General features: G+C 39.9%; 1 protein-coding gene across 2 annotated transcripts in view; it reads right to left on the bottom strand.

Moving 5' to 3' along the window:
* Positions 1–17,758, bottom strand: part of AK5 (adenylate kinase 5) — a 266,202-nt gene that overhangs the window by 54,125 nt on the left and 194,319 nt on the right. For both annotated transcript variants that reach the window (XM_005678230.3, XM_013962714.2), the window contains exons 9-10: positions 15,805–15,847; positions 13,481–13,525 (exon numbers count right to left, since the gene is read on the bottom strand). In XM_005678230.3, the coding sequence (XP_005678287.1) occupies positions 13,481–13,525; positions 15,805–15,847 (88 nt within the window). The remainder of the gene's footprint in view (positions 1–13,480; positions 13,526–15,804; positions 15,848–17,758) is intronic.

Raw genomic sequence — 17,758 nt, 5'->3', positions numbered from 1 at the left:
AGTTTGGGATCAGTCTGTTGTTCCATGTCCAGTTCTAACTGTTGCTTCTTGACCTGCATACAGATTTCTCAGGAGGCAGGTAAGGTGTTCTGGTATTCCTATCTATTGAAGAATTTTCCACAATTTGTTGTGATCTACACAGTCAAAGGCTTTGACATAATCAATAAAGCAGAAATAGATGTTTTTCTGGAATTCTTTTGCTTTTTCGATGATCCAATGGATATTGGCAATTTGATCTCTGGTTCCTCTGCCTTTTCTAAATCCACCTTGAACATCTGCAGTTTCATGGTTCACATGAAATTCTGGCATAAGCCTGGCATGGAGAATTTTGAGCATCACTTTGCTAGCATGTGAGATGAGTGCAATTGTGCAGTAGTTTGAACATTTTTTGTCATTGCTCTTCTTTGGAATTGGAATGAAAACTGACCTTTTCCAGACCTGTGGCCATTGACGAGTTTTCCAAATATTAGCTACAATGGTTAATAAGAATCCTCACTGCCTTATCAAAATCTGTGCCATCCCTTCTGTTGCAGATGAGGGATTCTTTTAGTTTTCTCTGCATCAAGCTGGAGATACTGGGAGCCGGACTGTGAGCCTATTTCATACCAATATAGTGGGTCAGAGATAAGTTCAAGAGGTGACTGCAGACTGTTCAGATAAAAGTATTTAGTTTACAGTGTTTGATATTTGACCCTAATAAGCATCTTTCCAATATATTTTGTTTATAATAATTCATTTAATCTTCACAACAACAATGTGAAGTAGGTACTATTTGTAACTCTTTTATACAGATGAAAAAACTATCCCCAAGGGCCAGGTTGACCTTGGTAGCCATAAAGCTCTATAGCCTTTCATATGTAAGGCCATTCTGGAAATCAGACTGTCCTGCTTTCAGAAAATTACTGCAGTCTTCAGTCACGGGGCAGTGGGTTTTCATCATGGACTAGTAGGGTTGCTGGCTGCAACACAGACTCTCCAGTTACACTAAACATTAACACTGCTTATCTAAAATCCAAATTTAATTGTGTCTAATATTTTTATTGATTAAATCTGGAAACTCTATTAGGGCCCACCAGTTATTAGCTTAGAGACTTCTGGGAGACATTATTTTATCTCTGTTCTGACAACTCCAATAGTTTGTGATTCTGTGATTCATTCAGCTAAAACCATCACAGCCTTAGTGAGACATGTGAAATGTCTAATTAAGACAAGACTCTGAAACTGGATTCCATGACTCTACCTCTTACATAGACAAGGAAGGCTCAGGTCTTGGGGGAGAGGAAGTCACAGGCTCTATGAAGGTGATTCCTAAACATTTACATCCCATGATGTTCCTACAGCTCATAGCACCCCAACCTCGCCTCATCCAAACAGACAAGATTTCCAAACTGCTCACAAGTAAATGCCACTACAAGCCCTGTCCTTCACATAGCGACTTCCATGGCCTATTCCAGACACAACTTACACAACACTTACAGACTGGTGCCTTTTAACAGTTGCTTCCTCAGGCTCTGCTTGCTTGAGTTTATGAATTCTTGGACTTCGTACTCTTCCAGAATACTCTTCTTCCAAAATCTTCTTAAACTTATCAAGCCACCTTTCCCCCTGTCTTGTAACCCTTTCACACTATGATACTAGACATGCATTTAATGACTATAACATGCTATTTATAAACTCAGCTTCTCCTTTCTATTTTTTCCTTCTTTTATATAAAGTCATTTTTCTCTACTGTATGAGAAATACATGCTCCTTATTGAAGATTTAGACCACTTGGAAAAGTGAGAAAATAAAAAATCTCCCATAGTATCACTATCCAAATGCAGCTGCCCCAAATGCATTTTGTTTTGTTTCTTTGCAGCTTTTTTTCCTACACATGATTTTCTGGTTTGGTTCTCATTGGAAATATGTCTGCTTTGATATTTCTCCTCTCTGGGCTTTTGTAGTCTCATCTGAAAATGAGCTTGTTGGACTAGATAAATTCCAAGGTCATTTCCCAACACTACCATTCTGTTTTTGTCTTTATCAGAGAACTTGGAGACTATTTGTGCTTGGAGTCTATTTTTTGTACTGTAAAAGGAAGTGAGGATATTTAAGACAGGTAGGGACATCTCTCACGGATGTTAGTTGGATTACATCTGGGGTTTTGTGTTCAATCGTGGGCCATACTACGGAAATTAGATGTTTTACAAACTGTGACGAGAATATAAAGTTGGTGCAAAGTTTCTAGAGGGCAATTTGGTAACATAAATAAAAAGTCTTAAAAGTTTTCAGGTCAGTGGATTTATCTTAAGAGGAAAAATAATGGTTTGGTTATATAGATAGTCACAATGTTTTTATTTTATTTTAATTAAATTTTTTTTATTTTTAAATTTTATATTTTTGGCTGTGCTGTGCAGCACGTGGTATCTTAGTTCTTCAGTCAGGGATCTAACCTGTGCTCTCTGTGTTGAAAGTGCAGAGTCTTAACCACTGGACTGCCAGGGAAGTCCCCATAGCATTTTTAATTAATTTAAAAAATTTTGGTAAAATGCATGACATTAAACTGAATACATTATCATATAGCAATACAAAGAAATAGTATGTGGTCATTAAAATGATATATTAAAAGAAAACAGATAAAAACTAATACAGTATGATTCCATTTATATAAAGTTCCAAAATATCTATGACATTCTTTGCAGGGGCAGTGAACAGAAGAGGGCACAGGGGGACATAGCCAATGGACCAGCATGGAAGTCCCCTCACTATATTTTATTGAAAGTTTCCTGGATGGAAAAATATCTCCTCCCTTGGCTTCTATGACACCATTTGTTTTTGCTTTCTTCTTTCTTCTCTTTCATTCTCTGGTTCTGGCACAGGTATTTCCAAGCCTCCAGATCTCAAATTTCCTCTAGCCTCCTTTTACTCAAGCCCAGTGGGCAATCTCTCCTGCATACATGGCCTCACCTAACATTGCTGTCCTGTTGAATTCCATGTCTCTATCTACAGCCAGAACTTGCACTCTGGGTACCAGATCTCAAAAGGCTCTTGTTTAATGGACATTACTCCTGGATGTCCCATTAGCATCTCAATTTTGAAATGTTTAAAACTGAACTCTTTATGACTCCCCCAAATCTACTTCTTCCCACATTCCTTATCTCCTTGAATGGCATCTCTTGCCACTTTCTACCCTCTCACTTCTGGGGCTCCCTCTTGCACACTTGTTCCCTCTTTGTGCCATAGGCCCATCCCAAGTTTTTTTCCCACTTGCACTTAGCCAGTTCCTTTTCTCCCTCAGGACACAGTTCTGATGTCCCCTCTCCACCCCATCATCCTCACTTCATCTTTCCCTCCATCACCTATACTTCTGCCATTGCATGTCCCAAGCAGTGCTATTTCTTTGTCACCTTTCTACAACACAAACTCCTTGAAACTAGGAAGCCTTGCTTCTCATCTTTGTAAGCTTAAGTCTATCATTTTGTCGATATATAGTAGAAACTCAAAAAAGATGTCAAATGAACTAATGAAAGTAACCCCAAAATATATATATACCTAATGGAAGAATTTAATTTAGTGGCAGGGGAACAGATTTATCATTAGGGGAGTTTAAGCAACCCCCTTAAAGTCTATGTATCATTTAGCTTAAGCTATTTTTTCTTTTACCTCAATACTGAGTCATTGAGATTAATATGGAGTCAAGGTGCTCCATCTAAACCAGAAAAACACCCCAGAAGCACCAAGCTTCCTCAGGTCCAACCAGCACCAAATCCTCAAATATTTGCTAGTTGTTGCCTTTGGCTTTCTGAAACAGTTTTCATGGGGCTCACAAAAAGATACTCACAATATGTCTTAGTAAAAGATGCAATATATATTCTGAAATCATTGTGCTTTGGGAGGGATTCGGTAATGATTCAAATAATTTCATGGCTTCAGATTGCTTTCTTTTTTGAAGTTAATACAGAATTTCATTAGGTATCACCTCACACTGGTCAGAATGGCCATCATCAAAAAAATCTACAAACAATAAATGCTGGAGAGGATGTGGAGAAAAGGGAACCTCTTGCATAGCTGGTGGGAATGTAAATGGATACAACCACTGTGGAGAACACTATGGAGATTTCTTAAAAAACTAGGAATCAAACTACCATATGACCCAGCAATCTGACTCCTGGGCATATACCCTGAGAAAGCCATAATTCAAAAAGACACATGTATCCCAGTGTTAATTGCTACATTATTTACAATAGCCAGGACATGGAAACAACCTAAATTTCCATTGCCAGATGATAGATAAAGAGGATGTACATATATACAGTGGAATATTACCCAGCCATAAAAAGAAATGAAACTGGGTCATTTGTAGTGATGTGGATGAACCTAGAGTCTGTCATACAGAGTAAAGTAAGTCAGAAAGAGAAAAATAAATATTGTATATTAATGCATATGTATAGAATCTATAAAAATGCTACTGATAAACCTATTTACAGGGCAGAAATAGAGATGCAGACATAGAGAATGTGTTTGTGAACACAGAGAGGGAAGGCGAGGGTGAGATGAACTGAGAGAGTAGCATTGACTTACATGCACTATCATGTGTAGAACAGATAGCTAGTAGGAGGCTGCTGTATAACACAGGGAGCTCAGCTTGGTGCTCAGGGACGACCTAGAGGGGTGGGATGAGGGATGCAGGAGGGAGGCTCAAGAGGGAGGGGACATATGTTTACATATTGCTGATTCACGCTATTGTATCGCAGGAAATAATAAAACATTGTAAAGCAATTATACTCCAATTAAAAAAGTAAAATTAAAAAGGTGCTTTTACAAAAAATGGAATTTCACATAACTGGGAGAGACACAGCTGGGGCAGTCAGAGTTCTTTTTCATTGATATGCATTCGTCATTATTTTGTCATTGTTTTCAGACATCAATAGCTGGATATAAAGGAACAAAGTAAAATGGAAAATTGAAGTACTTATTAAAATAATTTTGGCAAACTCTTCCCTCGTCTACCATATTCTTACAACTTCACCTAGATTTTGGCTTCCGAAGGAAATGGCAACCCACTCCATGGTTCTTGCCTGGACAATCCCAGGGACGGGGGAGCCTGGTGGGCTGCTGTCTATGGGGTCACACAGAGTCGGACACGACTGAAGCGACTTAGCAGCAGCAGCAGCATCATATATTTACATATGCTTCTAGAGCATGTGCTTTGAAATCTGAAAAACTTGTTCTGAAAGGAAAGTTACTTAACCTTCCTAAACAGTACCTTCCTAAACCTTCCTAAACCATTCCTTCAATAGTAAAATGGGGAAGAATATGAGTACTGATGATTGGTCTGAGGATTAAATAAGATAATATGTATAAAGATGCCACAATGTATGGAACATAGTAAGTCTCCATTACCTGTTAGTTTTAATATTGCTATGAGGTAAATAAAATAACTATTTTTGAGGTAGAGGATGGGAACTTTGGCTTATTCAGTTGCCTTCACACTTCATTTCCGTGGGGTCATGTCTCTATTGTACATGCTTCCAATTGAGAAAACAATTGGCAATGCGTTAACTCATTGGCTACTCAGACTTGGGATGAACAGAGATGGGTATTATTTTGCCATGTAAAAGAAATCCAGAGAGGCTGGGAGGGGAGTGTCCAAGATGGCAGAGTAGAAGGACCCTAAGCTTACCTCCTCTCATGAGCACACCAAAATCATATCACTCTACAGAATGACCATTGTTGAAAAAGACTTAAGCCTACCAGAAAAGATCCACTACAGCTAAAGACACAAGGACAGAACCATGACGAGACTGTTGGAGGTGCAGACTCAAGATATAATAAAATCTCATAGCTTCAGTGGACAACCCACAAACCAGAGAATAATTATGTTATACAGAGGCTAAGGGATAGGTTCAAGGGCACACATGGCTTGGACACAAACAGGATTTGGGGTGTACTCTCATCGCCAGGGCTGGGTTTTGAGTCTGTAGTGTCTGCCAGTGTCCACTGATCATTCTCTCTGAGTCTTGGAACAAGCAAAAGGGGGCTTTCAGTGAGTTAAGCCTGAAGACATGGCCTTGACTGAGTGAACAGGCTCAGTACCTAAAACTTCACCAGGTGACTCTGTCTGTGAGTTAATGACATTTTCAAAAAGATCTCAATAAGTGGGAAGGGAGACAGTGAGTATGAGGCTGTGAGATCTTCACTTTACCGGGTGAAACTTACTCACCTGTGTTCTTTCCTTTGTTAGCAATAATTAGTCCTCCTGGAGGACTCCACTAACTCAGCAACATTTTTATTTCCTTTGAGGAAATAATTTTAAAAACAAGGGAAAAAACCCTTATGCCATGTCATGCAGTGTTCTAAGGATTGCTTAATGCCTCTTTGAACCTCACAGTTCTTTAAGCATAGTGAACCCTTTATTAATTTGATCTGTTTAAGTGAAGAAAGTGTTTTGTTCTAGTCAAACCATACTTAGAGTTTTTTTGCAGTGAAAAGGTTTATATAATTAAGTAGGTGCATTGTCAGCACACAATGCCTGCATTTCTCCAACATTAGAAAGATATCCATTGGTATGTAAATGTATCTGAGGTTGTCTTGGAAAGTGGCCCAATGTTTCTCCTCCATTACTCCCATCTTGAATGGCCTGGACTTTGAAAATAAAGGTGTTGGTCAGAGTGAGTGTCAACACACACCTGGGCCCCTGCAGGGGAGAAAGAGCTGTGGTGATCAGGCGACTCTGTCTAGAATGGAATGATCTCTCACAGTTAGGGCAGCTGGGCCTTGGAGTCACATGGGAATATTTCTCTGTGTGAACCCAGCCTAGCTCATGAGTTGTGTGTTTTTTCTTCATAGTGGAAACTCAACCAAGTCTAGTGTGGGTTTTCTTAGCCTAATCCAGTGATTTCTGATAGTCAGAAATCCTGATAGTCCAGTTCTTTGTGTCTTTCTCCCAAATCCTATGAATCCTAAAGGCCCAAGCGATGGTGTTAGGAGGTGGGGCCTTTGGGAGGTGTTGAGGTCATGAGCACAACTGCACTCATCTCACATGCTAGTAAAGTAATGCTCAAAATTCTCCAAACCAGACTTCAGCAATAAGTGAACCGCGAACTCCCTGATGTTCAAGCTGGTTTTAGAAAAAGCAGAGGTACCAGAGATCAAATTGCCAACATCCACTGGATCATCGAAAAAGCAAGAGAGTTCCAGAAAAACATCTACTTCTGCTTTATTGACTATGGCAAAGCCTTTGACTGTGTGGATCACAAGAAACTGTGGAAAATTCTGAAAGAGATGGGACTACCAGACCACCTGACCTGCCTCTTGAGAAATCTGTATGCAGGTCAGGAAGCAACAGTTAGAACTGGACATGGAACAACAGACTGGTTCCAAATAGGAAAAGGAGTACGTCAGGGCTGTATGTTGTCACCCTGCTTATTTAACTTCTATGCGGAGTACATCATGAGAAACGCTGGACTGGAAGAAACACAAGCTGGAATCAAGATTGCCGGGAGAAATATCAATCACCTCAGATATGCAGATGACACCACCCTTATGGCAGAAAGTGAAGAGGAGCTGAAAAGCCTCTTGATGAAAGTGAAAGAGGAGAGTGACAAAGTTGGCTTAAAGCTCAACATTCAGAAAATGAAGATCATGGCATCTGATCCCATCACTTCATGGGAAATAGATGGGGAAACAGTAGAAACAGTGTCAGACTTTATTTTTTGGGGCTCCAAAATCACTGCAGATGGTGACTGCAGCCATGAAATTAAAAGATGCTTGCTCCTTGGAAGAAAAGTTATGACCAACCTAGATAGCATATTCAAAAGCAGAGACATTGCTTTGCCAACTAAGGTCCGTCTAGTCAAGGCTATGGTTTCTCCTGTGGTCATGTATGGATGTGAGAGTTGGACTGTGAAGAAGGCTGAGCACCGAAGAATTGATGCTTTTGAACTGTGGTGTTGGAGAAGACTCTTGAGAGTCCCTTGGACTGCAAGGAGATCCAACCAGTCCATTCTGAAGGAGATCAACCCTGGGATTTCTTTCGAAAGAATGATGCTAAAGCTGAAACTCCAGTACTTTGGCCACCTCATGCGAAGAGTTGACTCATTGGAAAAGACTGATGCTTGGAGGGATTGGGGGCAGGAGGAGAAGGGGACGACAGAGGATGAGATGGCTGGATGGAATCACTGACTCAATGGACACGAGTCTGAGTGAATTCCGGGAGTTGGTGATGGACAGGGAGGCCTGGCGTGCTGCGATTCATGGGGTCGCAAAGAGTCGGACACGACTGAGCAACTGAACTGAACTGAACTGATGCTATGTTATATTTGGGGAATATGCAGGCCATGAGAAGCAGAGAAGAGTAAAAGAAGCCAAAATAGATTGGAGAATAGCAGGATAATGATCGAGAGATTTATAAAAGAAAAAAGGAAAGAAGTGTACCAGAAAAGGTTGTGAAAAACTGTAGGAGCCGGTTAATGGGATGTCATGAGGCTCTTTGCGATATTTTTACATTTTCCAAATAATTTTCTTTTTTCGACAATGACTGCATCCCAGTCTTGTACATCAGCATTGTCCTTATATCTTCTTTGTGAACAACCTTAGAATCTCTTTCAATCCTTTTGATCATCAGGCTTTATCCTGTGAGATCCCTTATCTGTTCTTTGGAAGGCATTTCTCTATAAATAGATATGGAACTCCCTTCTCCATGAACAAAGAGGTTGTAATAGTCACACAACATTCAAAGGGCTAACTAGGTACATAGCCGTCACTTTCCCCTTTGGTCCGGACGGTACACTCTCCCTGAACACTTTTTTGACTCAGATGGCAGGCAGTGCAATTACTTGTCCCCACTTAAAACTATTTTGCAAATGAGCAAGAAATAGCCAGCTTGGGGATAGAGAAGAGTTGGTGTTGCTTGTTCTCTGTAAGAAGGCAGCAGCCATATGGTATAAGAAGTGTCTGATTAGGCTCGCAATTAACCTAAAAGCTATCCTGCCAGAAGCAGCTACAACAGCAGCAACCTGTCTGTCAGTTCCAGTCCAGGAATTCTAACGGTTATTTCAGTTGTTATGGAAACTGACCACACTGCTTCCTAAAAAATTCATTATTCCAGCAAATATTAGTCATTCTGGGGCATCTAAATGAGTGATGCAGACACAGGGATGGAGGAGCGCAGAGGAGGAAGGCTAGAGATTAGAGAAGACCTCACAGAGACACGCTTCCCTGGTGGCTCAGCTGGTAAAGAATCCGCCTGCAATGCGGGACACCTGGGTTTGATCTCTGGGTGGGAAGATCCCCTGGAGAAGGGAAAGGCTATTCATTCCAGTATTCTGGCCTGGAGAATTCCATGGACTGTGTAGTCCATGGGGTAGCAAAGAGTTGGAGACGACTGAGTGACTTTCACTTCACACAGAGACCTGACCTTGGAGCAGGATTAGCCAGGGGAGAAGACATTTTAAGAGAGAAGACTGGCAAAAGTGAGGGAACGTCAAGAGATAATAGCGGTGCAGGTGGGCTTGGGGTTGAAGACTCGTGTGGGTGGAGTGGAAAAGGGGAAGACACGTGGAAAAGGGGAAGCTGATTCTTGTGGATTCAGTTCAGGTCAGTTCAGTTCAGTCGCTCAGTCGTGTCTGACTCTTTGCGACCCCATGATTCGCAGCACGCCAGGCCTCCCTGTCCATCACCAACTCCTGGAGTTCACTCAAACTCACGTCCATCAGTTCAGTGATGCCATCCAGCCATCTCATCCTCAGTCGTCCCCTTCTCCTCCTGCCCCCAATCCCTCCCAGTATCAGAGTCTTTTCCAATGAGTCAACTCTTCGCATGAGGTGGCCAAAGTACTGGAGTTTCAGCCTTAGCATCATTCCTTCCCAAGAAATCCCAGGGCTGATCTCCTTCAGAATGGGTTGGTTGGATCTCCTTGCAGTCCAAGGGACTCTCAAGAGTCTTCTCCAACACCACAGTTCAAAAGCATCAATTCTTCGGTGCTCAGCCTTCCTCACAGTCCAACTCTCACATCCATACATGACCACTGGAAAAACCATAGCCTTGACTAGACAGACCTTTGTTGGCAAAGTAATGTCTCTGTTTTTGAATATACTATTTAGGTTGGTCATAACTTTTCTTCCAAGGAGCAAGCATCTTTTAATTTCATGGTTGCAGTCACCATCTGCAGTGATTTTGGAGCCTAAAAATATAAAGTCTGATACTGTTTCCACTGTTTCCCCATCTATTTCCCATGTAGAGATGGGATCAGATGCCATGATCTTCATTTTCTGAATGTTAAGTTTTAAGCCAACTTTTTCACTCTCTTCTTTCACTTTCATCAAGAGGCTCTTTAGTTCTTCACTTTCTGCCATAAGGGTGGTGTCATCTGCATATCTGAGGTTACTGATATTTCTCCCGGCAATCTTGATTCCAGCTTGGTCTTCATCCAGCCGAGCGTTTCTTATGATGTACTCTGCATAGAAGTTAAATAAGCAGGGTGACAATATACAGCCTTGATGTACTCCTTTTCCTATTTGGAACCAGTCTGTTGTTCCATGTCCAGTTCTAACTGTTGCTTCCTGACCTGCATACAGGTTTCTCAAGAGGCAAGTCAGGTGGTCTGGTATTCCCATCTCTTTCAGAATTTTCCAGTTTATTGTGATCCACACAGTCAAAGGCTTTGGCATAGTCAATAAAGCAGAAATAGATGTTTTTCTGGAACTCTCTTGATTGATCATCAAAAAACGACGATCCAGTGGATGCTGGCAATTTGATCTCTGGTTCCTCTCCCTTTTCTAAAACCAGTTTGTGGATTAAAGGTCATCAAATCTGTTATGGGTGTATCGACGACATCCTGAGTATATTTACGAGCTACAAATTGGCCTGCAACAATACAGCCTTAAAACACTATCCTGCCATCTGCTGAGAAAGTACTGTTGACCCTTGAACAATGGGTGGGGAGCTATAGGGGTGCTATATGCCCCTCACCCGCTGCCACACAATTGACAATCCATGTATGACTTGGATTGTCAGCTCTCTGAATACTTGGTTCCTATGACTCCATGATTCCGAATCAGTGGATTTACCCAACCTGGGCTAGATAATAGTGGTTCTTGGCAGTACAAAGCTGTGCTATTCAGGCTTAACCGTATTTAGAACAAAGGTGTTAATTTTCAAGCAGAATCCAGTAAACAGCCTAGAAGAAGAACCATCTTTTTTTCTTTTATTGAAGTTGCTTTGTACCTTCTACAGTGCAAACAGTAAGCTGAAATCTTTTTTTTTTTTTTTTACTGTAACAGTGACTGAATAACAAGTTGAAGTAGAGGAGAGTTTGGTTGATATATATACATATACATATAAAACCAATTCCTTTATTCAGGGAAGTGGTTCTTAGTATGGTGCGTGAACCCTTGAGGGTCTTAAGGTTGGTCTGATGCCATATTTATATCATACTATTTCATTTTCTGAAGGGCGCAAAGCTTAATAACAGGTCAGCTGAGATCTTTAGCTAGACCTGGCTAGATAGAAGCAGTATTTGAAAATACAGTTGAAATTCAATGACAGTGCTAAACAACAGGTGAATCTGAAATAATATTATTCCCAGAGACAATAACAACCACCACAAAATGTGCTGTACTATTTTTAAAAGCTTCTTATTGTATTATTAAAAATACAGACTTCTATGTGATATTAAAGACTCATCCTTTGGATTCCTGAACTTCAAGTTTAGAAAGTCTCCCCTCTTCCTAATTTGGCTCCTAAGGTAAAAGCTGAACAGAAAAAGTATAACTTACTGTGTATAGTCTAGGTTCCAAGGTAATTAACTAAAATTTGTGTGGAAAGGGGAGTTTCCTTCGAGATTGTGATGAGGCGCTTCTCCTCAGTAAGGAGTAGATATAATGTACTTCAACTTTCTGAAAAGAATGTGAAGTAAGTGTGGGAACAGTCCGTTCCACTCCCTGGACTAAGGTCAGCTAGAGGCGAGCAGGTCAGAAACAAAACTCAGTTGAGCTTAAGAGTTCTCAGTACTTAGACACGCTGTTCCCTTGGCTAGAATTCTTCTTCCTCTCACCTCCTACTAATCTTTTCAGTCACCCGCCGCTTCCTTTAGTTGCCTGCTTAAACGTCACTTCCATAGGGCCTTTCCTGATTACCCATTTTTTTACCCCAAACACTCCACCCAACTTGTTCGCTGTTTCAGCTCTTTGTTTCCTTCCTGATGCTTTTCAAGGTTTGTGATAATAATTTGATTCATTCTCTTTTCCCTCTCAGATGGAAGCTCTGTGAGCCCTGCTCACTGTCCGGCACAGGTCCAATACTCAGTAAGCAGCTGGCGGATGATTAAACGTGGTGGACCGTCGGGGTGGCGACCCACATAAGCTGGTGGTGGGATGTGGAAGGCCCTGGGATGGGGAACTACAGCCACGGGCCCTGGTCTCCTTTCTGCCACCAGTTGTTAGAATGACATTGATCAAATCCCTTAAAGTCTCTGGGACTCAGTTTCCTCATCTGAAAATGAGGGAGATGTACTGAGAGATTTCCAAGGAAGCATCCTGACTTCAGAGTGTAAGATTCTAAGTATATCTGATTATTTTTCTAGGGAGCTGATAACTGTTTTTTTTTTTCCCCCCACTCACTGAGGAGGTGTGGACCTTTTCATTATTTCTGAATATAAATAGGTATTTTCTGAAAAGTGTACAGGTGGGTGTATTAACTTTTCTGTAGACTTCAGGAACTAGAAGGAAAAGCACTAAGTTTTTGGAGGTTCTCTGACAATACTTTGTCCTAGTGTATGTAGTTTGAATGCTGCGCAACTAGACCCGTTTATTCCCATGAGAAAAACTGGAAATCTGGCTCTCACACTAATTAGCTCTATGACCTTGGACAAGTTCCTTAAACTTCTGAGGCTTGCTTTTCTTGTCTGTGTAATTGATATGTAATAGGGATGGATTGCCAACCTATAGGATTGTGTAAGGATTAAAGGAGATAACTCGGAACTTGATAAACATTCAGAAAATGCTGGTTAAGCTCAAATGAATTTTATCCCATAATGAGTTTCCCAATGAGTTTCACTGTACGTGAGCATAAAACAAACAAGATTGGTTTTTTTGGTTAGCTACGTGGAATGCAGGGTATGGTTATTAAGGTATATTTGAATATGTGGTCACTGATGTATATAGTTCAGGGAGGAACAGATCATTGTTCAAACAGAAAAGTGTTAGATTTTAACAGATGGCATCCTCTTACCCATGGGATTATAATATATTTTATTATCATAGAACTGAATTCAGGAGTTTGCCATTCCTTAGATTCCTGCTTTGTCTCCACTGAAAAGACACAGAGCCAGAGCAATATAAAACTGCATAAATGAAAGGAAAACTATGGAATCCTCAGGGGTATAGTCTTGACTAAAAAAGGCGCTAGGCTTCAAACACGGTTGAGAAATGAATAGTCTTCCTTCTTTACCACATTGTTATTACCAGCAGTTACAACTGAAAATTTGAGAGCTGTTACTCACCAATCATGAAAATAATTTTACACTTTTTCAAGTCTTCCATGAAACCTTTAAAATAAGAATAATTTTAGTTATACAGCAAGAAAAACTGTATTGAAACCCTGGTTTTATAATGTATAGTGTAGTATTATATAATATTCTATTCTGTATTATAGTATACAGTATTGTCTATCTATATCTATATAATACATATAGAATAGAGCATAGAGATGAAACAAAAATTACAAAGGTGGGGAGTGAGAACTAAATCTTGGGAGCCCCTGCTTTAAGACAAAGAAATGATTAGGGATTTTTGGCAAAGTGCAAAACCCTATAGAGTCTGTGGAGCCCTAAAAGATTTCCAGTTATGTGGTGTCAGGAGGTGTTTATTTATATACACAACACTACATTTTGGCAGGAATCCACTATTAAGTGAGTGAAAGGCCCAACTTCACCAGAGAGAGACAGAGATAGAGAGAGGGGGCAGTAGGGAGGGGGAGAGAGTGGTGCATGAAGAATTGAGTTGAGGGTAGAAGAGGAAGAAGAAAAGGGAGAAAGAGCCGGAAATAGAAGCAAAAGGTGAACTTGGGGGTCTTTGGAACCATTTGTTTTTCACACTAAAGGGCTGTTATTTTTTTTAAAAAAAGAATTATACAGATGCTTCATTCTCTTTACAGAATAGCCCATGGTGATGAGAAAATTCTATATTATCTGGAGCCTTCTATTAAGGCAATGTGGGAGACCTGGGTTCGATCCCTGAGTTGGGAAGATTCCCTGGAGAAGAGAATGGCTACCCACTCCAGTATTCTGGACTGGAGATTTCCATGGACAGTCCATGGGGTTGCAAAGAGTTGGACACGACTGAGTGATATTCACTTTCGCTTTCATTAAGGCAGATAGATTAATGCTATCAACATGTTAGGCCAAATAGTCATCTCAAGTTCTTCAGACTTTCAGTTTACTTGTTTTTAGAGTACTTTTATGGAGTTGAGCAACTTTTAATCTATTTATAATGTATGAAACTGGTTGTTATTATTATTACTATTAGTAGTATGGTTCTATATTAGTCCATTTAAAAAAGAATGATGATACATTCAGATAATGTGATCATTACAAATTAAGTTTATATGAAGTTTTTAATGACATGGGAACATGCTTATGTTATGATAAGCACAAAATATAGGAGACAATGTTTGTATATACACATGTATTCTCAACTATGTAAAAATAGGTATATAGACAATACACTGGAATAAAAATAAACCAGAATGTTAACTGTGACTATTTAGAGGTCATAAGGTTTTAGATGGCTCTTATTTTCTACCTTAAAAAATTTCCACATGAATGTGTATTAATTCTGTAACCAGGGAAAAAGGAAACTTTATTCAGCAATCCATCAATCCCTCTCCAGTTGGGACTGAGTTGATTATTTGCACTAGGCTCATGTTTAAGTGCCTTTTTCCCATGAATCACCATGATGTCATTGGGTGACTGCAATCTTCACATACTGCTCTTGCCATTATCATCAAATGACACTCTGTCTACCATCTCATGCTCATGGATCAGCAGGATTAGAGCTGGGGTTGTTTAGAAAGCCAATTCATTTACTTGTATGCACTCACAGGCAATGCAAATATATTTCCATGGACCATAATTATAACAACATTTATTACAGAGTAGAAATGTTAGAAGGTAATTTTCCTAGAGCAATCATAAACCTTATCTTCTTTGGACAAAGTCAAATTTATGTAATTTTCTATTTTCAGTTCCATGTGGAGCTAATAACAGTTTTTTTTTTTATGTTTTGGCAAGACTTTTAATGTGACAAAAGTATGAAGTAGTATAATTTGGGTGATTCTTAGGTTGTATCCCAATGGTACACTACAGAGGAGCAACATTATGCAGGAAAAGGACTTTCGCATTCTAAGAAAATTTGAAGAATGTTGAATTAAAGTTAGCCAGTTCTCTTTCCTGCAGAACATGTGGGAGCCTTGCTGTGCTCTTATATATGAGAATCTTCCAAAGAGGATTGGGTGTTGTGTTTTTCAAACACTTTTACCAGTTACAAAGAACATGAACTCTTTGAGCATCCTCTCTTCACTGAGCATCTCGGGGCTCATGTCCTCTGGGAGGTGAGGAAATACATCACTTAGTAAGGCATCACTTTGGTTCTTTGCATGGACCAAGAGGGGAGAAATCCAGAATTCCAATCATAATCGTGATCCCTGGCTGAGGGAAAAAAGTACATGCTCTTGGTAGGTTATTATCTCTTGGTGGTGTTTAATAAAAAAGATATGCTCAGAGCTACTAAAATGACAACTTTAGTTTGATCAGTAAAGGAAACTCACCTCCCATGGTGTCTTCTCCAAACACATTTAACTGGTCATCACCCTATTTATAAAAAAAATTAAAATATTAGATGATAATACCAATAGACATTGTGTTAAACTTCTTGCCGACATGAATATACTTAACTTTCCAAACAGCTCTGTGAAAGAGGTACCATAACTGCCCACCTTTTACAGATGAAAACCATACTTAGATCAAGAAGTTAGCTGCTCAAGGTCACATAGTGAGGAACAAAGCCTGGGCTTCAACCTGGGCTCTTTGTGTCCAGAGTTAATGCTCTTTGTAACTGGTACAATATCATGCCTTTTTTCCCCTTTGTGCATAACTACCTGTGGTCAGAAAGCTGATGTAAAGAAGACAAAACCCTTCAGGACTTGAAGCTCACTGATAGGTGGAGTCACAGCTGCTTCACAAATAACTCCATGATTTACAGCTAGACTTAGCAAACTTTCTGGAAAGCACCAGAGAGTAAACATTTTCAGCATTGGGAGCCATGTGGTCTCACTGTTTAATCACCAGCCATAGTTTGCTAATCCCAGAACGAAAGCATGAAATAAAGGAAGTTGGAATGACCAGATCTGATTGCCTCCTTTTAAAATTTTCATTTTCATTTTCAATCAAGCAGTTACTCCATTCTCCTCACAGAAAAATACATGGTGTTTGGCGAAAAGTCCATAAAGAAAATGTGTAAAATGGCAATGGTGATTAATGACTGGTGACCTGAATGGGAAGGAAGTCCAAAGGGAGGGGATATATGTGTATGTTTGGCTGGTTCATCTTGCTGTACAGTAGAAACTGGCACAATATAAAGTAACCATACTCCAATAAAATTTTGTTTTAAAAAAGGTGCTGGTGAGATTCCTCACTCCTACCTACGTCTCCATACACCCCATTTTCTCACTACCTCATTGCTTATAGGTAACCACTCACAGGTTTTTTTGTTTTTGTTTTTGTATCTTTCCATATACACAAAAGTTGACTTCCAGATATCTATGGTTACACTTGAGTATAAGTATAGAATCTTATCACCTCCATTACACAGAAAGAAGCAAGCATTACATATGCACATATGTTTATAAAACACATGCTAATCTATGATAATGCTATTCTTCCCTTTGCGCTCTCACTTATCAATATATTCTGGAGAAGTTTCTGTACCAGTACAGATGTTCTTGGTTACACAGTATTCTACTGTATGGAAGGTACCATAGTTGTTATTATTTCAAACTAGTTCTTTATTGATGGACCACTGAGTTGCTTGCAATCTTGGACTATTTTTGAAAAAGTAGAACAAAGGATAAACTCACATAAATGGCATTTCATATGTATATACTTGTAGGATAAATTCCCAGAGAAGAGGCTGTGTAAAGAATAAACATATTTATAAGCTGATAGATTTTCCCAAACCATTCTCCCTAGAGATGGTATAGTTTTTCAGGGACAACCTTTGGCTCATGCTTTACTCCGGCCTCTTGCCTCTAATTTGCTACGATACAGGAGTCAGTTAAATGAGGTTGCTGGGTTGCATTAATGCTCCCTTTAGGCAAACTGCCACAAAAGCACTTTGTCTGGAAACAGAGCGTTGCCATCCTTTTTTAGAACATATGCCTTCAGGGCAACTTTACTGCCTGTCTTCTTAGATTTGCCTGTGTATCTAGAGCTATTCCAGGTGAGAGAAGAAGAATCAATGGAGTGGTTATTCAAGGACACATTTACATTAATGAACTCCTTTCCATGAATAGAAAAAAAGTCCATTATTCCTCAGTGAGCCTCCCCCTACTTCTATTATTGAGATCATTTCATTTTGGAAGTATAGGGATGGTCTAATCCATTTCTACCATTCCCTGTCCCTATTTTACAGATGAGGAAATTGATAGTTAGTGGTCACGTGAGGGGTTCATGACCATGCTGTCATGTCCTTAGTGAGGCCAGGGTTGGGATGAAAACCACATC

Source organism: Capra hircus, chromosome 3 (genome assembly GCF_001704415.2).
Source record: "Capra hircus breed San Clemente chromosome 3, ASM170441v1, whole genome shotgun sequence".
NCBI lineage: Eukaryota > Metazoa > Chordata > Mammalia > Artiodactyla > Bovidae > Capra > Capra hircus.
Note: the sequence above shows the minus strand (reverse complement) of the source record. Positions and strands in the feature narration are given on the sequence as shown.